Source organism: Lipotes vexillifer, unplaced genomic scaffold (assembly GCF_000442215.2).
Source record: "Lipotes vexillifer unplaced genomic scaffold, Lipotes_vexillifer_v1.1 scaffold763, whole genome shotgun sequence".
Lineage (NCBI taxonomy): Eukaryota > Metazoa > Chordata > Mammalia > Artiodactyla > Lipotidae > Lipotes > Lipotes vexillifer.
Window position 1 is genome coordinate 4,755,662 of NW_006770909.1, and position 9,133 is coordinate 4,764,794.

At 36.2% G+C, this 9,133-nt stretch overlaps 1 protein-coding gene across 3 annotated transcripts in view; it reads right to left on the reverse strand.

The window, feature by feature from the left end:
* MECOM (MDS1 and EVI1 complex locus) overlaps positions 1-9,133 on the reverse strand; it is a 289,791-nt gene that overhangs the window by 53,103 nt on the left and 227,555 nt on the right. For all 3 annotated transcript variants that reach the window (XM_007446430.1, XM_007446429.1, XM_007446428.1), the window contains exon 2: positions 6,171-6,305. In XM_007446430.1, the coding sequence (XP_007446492.1) occupies positions 6,171-6,305 (135 nt within the window). The remainder of the gene's footprint in view (positions 1-6,170; positions 6,306-9,133) is intronic.

The following is a 9,133-nucleotide window of genomic DNA, read 5'->3' on the forward strand; positions in this document are numbered from 1 at the left end:
TCCTGATTAGTAAGAGATAACTAAAAGTGTCTTCAGCAGGCAGAGAGTGATGACAGAATGTAAAGATATTTGTCCAACAGAATGGAAGCATTATCGTGGCCAAGCTTCGCTAAAGCAAACCATCCTTAGTTTCCTTAGTTCCTCCAAAGACATAGTATCCCGAATTTGTCTTTAAGGTAACAGTCTAAAGACTATAAAATATTAACTGAGAAACGTCAGGTACTGTCTTGCTGTATCTGCTTCCGAAGCAAAATTATATGTATCCACTGGCTATTTTCAGAACAAAACTACTGATGAAGGAGAAGTTCTGCCCCACACATTTTTATCTCTTCATTAAGAACATGAAGAGAAAGCCAAGTGTAATTTATTGGATGAAACAAAACAGAAAGGATTGACTGTTGACTCTAGTTTGCAAGAACAGGGCAAGTGATAAAGATACACGTTATTATACCTGGAGCCTACAGTGTTCCCAGCCTGGAAGCCTTGCAAGTTGTCCTGTTAAATAACCTCTAAGGATCTCTCTACAGACCCCACAAGAAATATTCATTAGCCACCCGTCTTTAATGTGGCCATTTTGTCTGACTCTATGAAAATTGATCATTCTGAACAGTTTCAGAATGCTTGGAAAGTCAGGAAGCTAAAGATCCTCTTTGGGTTTTTTACTAGACTGGAGGTGTTTCTTGTGTTCTTAACCAACATGTTTTCCTCCTTGATGACTGGCTTGTAATGAATTCTGACAACTATCTTTTTCGTACCATTCCAGAAATAGCTGGAGTCTGGTATGGTTGTGATGCTTTTAGATCTTCCTGAATGAAAAGTGTTGTGTACATGCAAATATTAATTACTTAGAATGTGCAGATCATCTTTTTCCAATTTACGTGGTTTGTGGGTCTTGGTAAAAATTCCTAGTCTGTGTAGTGCTATGGCAGTGTTGTGTGCTGGGCATAATTACATGAGGGAAACTTTTTTGTGGGGAGGGGATGCTATTTGTTTTATCATGTAAATATCAAATGACAGACTATGTCTGAGACAGTTTCATCTTCGGGTGAAGGAAGTAACTTATCAGCCAGACAGCATCCCCCCAAAGTCAGCTTAGGCACCGTTCACAAAGCCAGTCTCTGGGTATTGCCAGCTGGCATTCATCTTAAAACAGCAGAGCATAACTTTGGTATAAAAGTGGAACTTGACTTAAAAGCCAAGCAAAGAAAATGGCCAAAGCCAATAATAATTTTAACATCAAAAGAGGTCATAGAAAATGTGGACAGAAATCCTTGTAAAGGAAGAGCAAATTAACAAATTACCTGACAGTTGACGCAAACATGCTTAAAAAGTAGAGAGAGGCTAAGATACTACATTTTGCTTTTTTGCACAAATTGCATTAATTGAATGATGTAGGCATACATTTTTTCTTTCAGTAAAAAGCCAAAGAAAATAACTTGACAACTGAGTCCATAATAAGCCTGCAATAATAATACTGTTATAGTGTCACAGCAGCCTGATAGCACCGCTGACGTGGACCCAGGGAGAGGGAAAGTGGGTGTGCCAGTTCAGCCATGATGGTCCTGGAAGCAGTTAAAACTTTATAAGGTAAAGCACAAACGAGAACAATGCCTGATCCAACTGAAAACACTGTAGAATCTTGCTGCTGCTCCTCAACGACAAGGGAGCCGGCAGAATCCCCTAAGTGAATTCTGACCTTGTATTCTCTGAAGGACACTCTTTCTTCTAGATCTTATTTCTTCAAAATATACATCAGGCATTAGGTAATCTCTTATCGACACATTTTGTTTTCTTCAGAGGGAACAGCAGACTTCTCTTAGTCTACTTACTAAATACCAGCTGTCAAGGGCCTGTTTAAAAATGAAAGGACTTATCACCTTGTGTAAATGACAAGATTAATAATGTCTTGGGTTTCTGAGAACTTTATTCCACTTGTAGACCATGTTAGGGCAGGCCAAGAGCTTGAATGAAATTGCTTTCCTTTCTGTGATGCACACCTATAAAATGTTACCCCAAATCACATGCCCGGATCTTTCTCATTATCATGAGTGGAAAGGTAGGTCTTGTGTAAGTCGAAAAAGTTCACTTACACGAATTGGGCCATAGTGACCTGTCTGATTACAACCAAAATGGTTTCACCATGAAGAAGTATTAGAGGAAAACTTGTGTCCAGAGAGCTATTTCGTAAGTACACTAAACTTGTGAACATATCCTAGATAAGAACTGGCCTGATGTGAGGTACCTAGGAGTCTGTGGGTCCACTTGCCTTTGATCTAGGTGAAGGGTATAGCAATGTGGAGGTCTGAGGAAACTCATCAAAGGACGGAGGGAAAGGCGGGAGCAGGGTGAGAGCAAATCTAATGCAACATGCTCCATCCACCCATCAAAATGGGTGTAAAAGTAAGATATCTTACAAGACAACAAAGAAAAGGACATCAAAATATCCAGATTTAAAAACAAACACTCAGTAAATCATCTAGGTGTTCGGCCCACTTGACGTGAAACACATGGGTGCTTCCAGATGTAATGAAATCTCTGAACAATTAATAAACCATTTTCATGCTTCCTTTACATATTTGGTCCTCTTGAGGACCTGTTCTTGAAAGAACTTTCATTATATCCAATTCTCTGCTTTTGCTTCTGCCCTGATCTACCTCCCAGTGCCAGTTCTGGATCCTCAACCAGGGATAATTCAGACCATTAAAATGTAAAGATCTTGACGCATTGTCTGTCTCAGTAAAAATTTCCAGCTAAAGGCTGTGCCGCAGCAGTATAGCTGTGAAACACTGTACAAAAACTTTAAGGAATAAGGGGAAAAATAATTAGGACTTCAAGGATAAAGAGCCTTGGGTGTTTTTAGTGGATCTACTATTTTATGACTGGAGTGTGACTTAATTTACTAGTGTCTTTGGTGCGGCCTTCTTTTACAAAGATGAATTACTGCAGTTAATATAATATTTTCAGGGGGGGATAAGGATATCAGTCAGAAGCTGCAGCTGCTTAGAAATTATGGTTTAGCAAGTATGCCAGTGTTTTCAGAATTTCTATCTCCAAAAACATCACTGCAATAAGTTTGAAAACATGAAATGAAAAAGACATCTAAAAACAATAAACTCGAGTCTTCTAGGCAGCACTGTCAAGAAAAAAGCTGCCACAAAGCTCACTCTGGCCTGAAAAAAAGAAATCTGCAATAAAATAACTTGCAGAAATCTATTGGAAGATTTAAACTCTGAAAAATCCCCTCAGATAAAATGCTTGTAGAGAGGTATTAGGAAAATGTTCATTGAATAGCCTTTGCCTTTATGATACAAAACAGATTGCACGCTTTATCAGCTTTACCTGAAAATCTAAACCTAGGCTGTTTCTAAGTACCTCATCACCCCAAACAAATCAAATACAAGTTTTACCCAAGACAACGTGTTTTGACTGTCCCACCATGATCAAACTGTATTATCACCTTTAGCAGACACATTAATTCTCTTTTGTAGAACTCCTTCACATCATTATAAAACTGATCCAAATTGACTAAACTTGATCTTTAATATTAGAACTTTAAAAAATACGTATCTTTGCAAAAGTAAACTATAATTTATACCCTCCTTTTTGTTTTAGGTCATCTTTTCCCTTCTTTGTTGGATGCCCTAATTATTACAATGACTAGCTTGCAGTTGAAAGATTCCCCTGAAATTCTTCATTTTTAAAGCCCAGGACTTATTTAAAATTCATCTTATAAACTTGAGCTCTATCTAAGAATCAGAGCAAAGAGGAACACTTTTTACAGTTTTTTGTCACGTGCTTAATTTGCTTTTGTGTGTGCAGATGACTTGATGTTGTTAATGTTTAATAATTACTCCTGATCCAGGGTGTCTCTTTATATCTGGATATTAAATAACATGTCACACAGTGGGAGCGTTCATTATGAGATGAGTTGTGCTTATTCATCATTTGGCAGCTCCTATATTCCTCACAGAAAACAGAGTGAAAAAACAGACCTAGAGAATCTCTTTAGTCAGCTCTTTTATCATTGCACCTAGTCCAACATTCACATTTCAAAGCTGCCTGGAATTGCTAGTCTTAATTGGCTTTTAGAAAAGATGCATACCTACTTATAGATGAGTATGTTTATAATATATGCATACACTATTTTGATGTCTGCTCTTGTTTGTCTTGTCAACTGGGTTAAGTGTGATTGTATGCATATATGTCTATCACACAAATCTGACTTTTACCTCTGACTTTCCTCTCGTTGTTTGTGGGTGAACTTACTTGACCATAGAATGTCAATTTCACAACTATGTTATTTGATATGTACTCTCTTACCATCTTTGATTTCTGCCAGCATAATATATAAGTTTAAAATGAGAACTTACAGAAATAATAGTGTGTCTAATATTGGCCTTTTATGGTTTTCCTGATTCTTCGGTTAAAATATGCAAACATGCTCTTCATTAAGATACAAAACCATCATATTTTCTTTCGAAAGCAATGCATTTTACAATGTGTACCTCAAAAGTAACCATGTGAAAATTATAAATGCCTACTCTAATAAGCAATCTAATTCATACTTAAGAACAGCAAAATAGTTTCCTTTTTTAATGAGATCACAGTTCCCAAGGACAAGAATATATTTATTAAAAAATATTAGACCCATAACTATTAAATGAAAAAATGTATTGGCCATAAGTCTCATTCTTCAACCATCTTTTCACTGATCCTACAACAGTTTTATCTGTCTAAGGAAATAGCTCCTGTTGTCAGTAAATATGGATAGCAAATAATTACTATGATATAATTATATTATTTCATCTTACAGCTGCCTTTTGAGGTCTTCCAGTTCCTTTTTTAGGAAGCATCACACGCACAATTCACTCATTTACAACACCTATGTAATTCCCACACCTGCATATAGTCAGTGCTCAGAAATGTTTGTTGTTGATGGTGACAGTAACTCATATGACGGACTTGGGATATTTTCTGCTTACGATCAATAGCTAATTTAATAATGTTTTCCTTTGTCAATAATGTCTCTTGTTTTCTTACAACAAAGGGAAAAAAACAGTTGATTGGTTTATTATTTTTGATATATGTTGAAGATTTTAAAATGATTCCCATTTAAACCTAATTTTATAATTTACTACCTCTTATACAGTTTAGTCAGTAAAAATTATCTAGTAGCTGGTAAAATGCCAAAGAATAATCTCATAACAATGACTGAAACAGAGTCTTAGACCATATGACGCTAGCATTACTTACCAGCTTTCAAATGGAAACATCTAACTTAAACTTTTCTTTTTCTTGGTGGTGATTTTCATAGTAGATTTGCCAAGCAACCATTTTAATATGGTCTTCGAAACATATTTGATTTACATAATCATCGGTTTAAAAGAAATAAATTATGATAATATAACTATATTCTAACTCAGTGATGTTTATAAAACAAAAATTAGCAGGTTGAAGTTCTTGTTGTTTTAAGTATTGTCATACTAAGTTGCAAGATTCATAACCTCACTTTACTGGGTGCAAAATATGTTTCTTGATATTTTCACGATCTTGCTTCATAGTTATTGTTATTAAAGTTAACCTCACTGCATGAGCCTCCGTAAAGCAATTTCCCGCAGTGATACTTTTAAACATTTCACATAAACAACAACAAAAAATGTTATTTGATTAATCTAAAAGGGTTTCTCGTTTATAATTAGGCAAATCAAACGCATAATCAGACAAGTTCACACGTAGATCATACATATACCTCTACCTATTATTTAAAATAAAATCTATATAATATTTCAAGTGTATCACTTCCAATTTCTTCAGAAATTCAATGTTCTTGATTAGTTCAGTACTTTCTATGAATGTCTCCTTATTATGATAGCAAAGGAAAAAAAAGGTAAAGAACAGCTACTAATAAGTAGTATTCAGTTTTTAAATCATTCAGTCATTCCCAGAAAACTAGAGCATTTATGAAGTTTACTAGCACAAAATGAAAAAACTACCCAAAAAAGAAATACTGAAAATGACTTTATTCTGCATCTTATATTTGGGCATTACCTTTCACCATATCGACAAACAGGCCACAAGGGTCTACTGAAGCTCACTGTTATTTTTATTCCTCAGGCTTCACTGATACTTTAGTGCTCTCCAGGAAAGACAAGAAAATCTTTACAACATACCTGATCATTTATCTGGCATGCAACGAGGTTGTGCTGATCATAACAGCCAGCGAACCTGATGTACTTGAGCCAGCTTCCTACATCTGGTTGACTAGCATCTATGCAGAACTTCACATTGCAAAACTCATCTAAGATCTAGAAGGAAGAAGACGAGAACAATCAATTTCCATTATCAGTTCATTCATTAGAATGGTTAATTGCTTGAAAATATTTTATTCAAATGTATGTTTCCTCCTTTGAATCCTTAAGAGAAAAAAAGTCAGACAGCATGCATATTAATAGAGAAGGAATAATAATGTTATCTTGGAAGTGGCAATGTACTGCCTTTAAAGGAACAAAGCAATTGTAAATTATTACAAAAAATGATTAATTGGTTTTAAAAATGCTCGATTCCTTGTTATGAATGAATGAGTGCTATTGCCTTAATTTTATCCAATGTGATTTTTATGAAAGATAATATTGAACAGCATATATTAACATAATATTTCTAAACTATACCAGTCAATATTTTAGGTTCAGATAATCTTCCCTTGTAAGTGTATACTTTCACATTTTTTGCACTTTAAATCAGTGCAATTTAAAAACTTTAATCTAAATATTGTCAAATTCCTTTTCAGTTTGCATTGCACAACCGTGAAACAAATCACACCCATAATTGAAGAAGATAATAAGATTTGTGTCACTGATGCTTCCGACCAAACTAAAGAAAAACAAATGAAAATAAATAATTGGTAAACACTTGTGCAAAATATGTCTACCTAAAGTTTTAGGTAACACATGCCAATGCACATTTCAATTTTATGTTTCATAAGTAAAATACCAAAACTGGCTTGTGAACAAGTAAAAAATATGTAAGAATATTGACATAAATTGCCATCGTTATATATGGTTGTGCATGTTAGTGTTGTTATTTTTCATGAGATTTTATGTTTGGCCTATGCTAAATATTAATCACTACTCAGGATACCTATTAAACAAAAATTAAGATGGGAAGTGTCCATTTTTAAGGTCTTGTCTACTGAAAGGAGGCTATTCGGATTCAATAGTAGCAATAATGTTTTATACATCAATATTAAAAGCTGCATAGTTGTTGACCTGATGGTAAATGACTAGAAAGTCTGGTAATGTTAATGTCAATCAGTTAGCGCAAACTTGAGGAAGTTTCCTATCAAAGACTAAACAATATAGTCTAGAACATTAATTGATGAATTAAATAACCCCCTCCCCGCCCCCCTCCCAGAACTCTGCTGTATCTATACCTATAAAAGTTAAAACTAAACACTCGGGTGCATAGACCAAAAGCAATTTTGCACAGAATTCAGGTAATCACCCAGTTGCAGATTCAAGTCATTAACTCACCACAAACTTCCAGAAGAAGCCCAGGACTCTGAGGGCTCTAGTCAAGAGGCATTATGAATAAGCCTTTGGCCATGAGGCAATTAAAGGGCAATAAGTAGTCCCACAATTTTAAAAAGAAAAATTGAAACATAAGATAGGAATAATAATTGCCACACACACACACACACACACACACACACACACACACACACACACACACAAATCAAGTCTTTTTCAAGGAGGCCTCTTCGCACCACCACCAACAAAAAGTCTATATTAAATACCCTCTCTAGTGAGAAGAACAGGTTTTAACAATTTCTCATTTATAAAATTACAAACTTTAAGTTGTTTTCTTCAACTTTCAATGCTGAGCAGCTTAAATGGCAACTGGAGATTACCGCCCTCCTCACATGTCTGGAAACATAAATAACATCTGCAATACACACTTTAAAACAGTAAAAGGTTGGGATTTTTGTTTTATTTTTTGGTTTGTTTGATTTCTGGTTGATATTTGCTGTTTGTTTCCTTGACTAGCCTCCCTCCCCCCCGAAAAAAGTAGTTCTACTAACACACTAGAGAAATATTTAATGAAGGAAACGGGGTGAAGGCAGTGAAATGCAACACCAATTCCATTTCATATTTGCAGAAAGACGTGGGAAACTTATTAATTTCAAAGTCAAAAATCATTTATCCCCTTAGCTTTCTAGCATTCCCTTTTTGCGAGGGTAAGTACTGCATATGCACAGAAAAATTCTAGGTGTAATTTTACTCCGTGTTAACATTATTGCCATTGCCACTGTCAACAGTGAAATTAATTTAAAAACAGGTTCATTTCCAAAGAATGTCTTTTTACATACATGTAACATGATTATTCAAATATTTCACCAACGTATTAACTTTCTTACTCTCCGTATTCTTGCCCCAAGACAAAAGCTTAACTTTCTCCAGAAACCTTTCCCCCCCGGGTGAATTATTCGCTTCTGATTTGCTAACACAACTGCATTTGTCTCCCAAATGTCTTAATCGTCTCGGAAATCTCGAATAAAATAAAGTAACAACACATCTTCTGTCATTTCATCGAACACACTCCTGTGTTTTTAAAAGCTGTCAAGTTCCAAAGATAGTTAAAAAAAAAAAAAAATTCCCTTTAGGTGGACTTTAGAGAAAGGCCCTTTCAAAAATCCAACAGCGAAAGGAAAAAAAAAAAAAAAAAAATCCCCACAATCTAGCCAAAGGGTCCGAATGTGACTTTCTCGCGAAGCAGCACACGATGTTGGACAGCAAAGCTGTTACTTGGCAAGGTGGAACTCGGCCGAAAGCGGCTCCAAAGTCGCGTGGCCGGTGCCAGGAATTCAGATTTTGGCAACCCCACCTTCTGAGTCCCTGATACCGACGGACAGACACACGGAGGGAGGGGAAGGAGGAGTAGAGCGCGAGGAAAGGAGGCCGACAGCCGGGAGAGAGACCCACCGAAGGCCGGACGACCCACCCCGGAGACGCGTCCAGACCACACCGTTGCACAGGAGGAACAAGGAAATCGCCAGTCCCGGCAACGTAGATAAGCACAGGGCTCCGCGAGACTGCGGGCAAGTAGGAAAAGAAGGGCTTGGGGGGGGGGGCGGGGG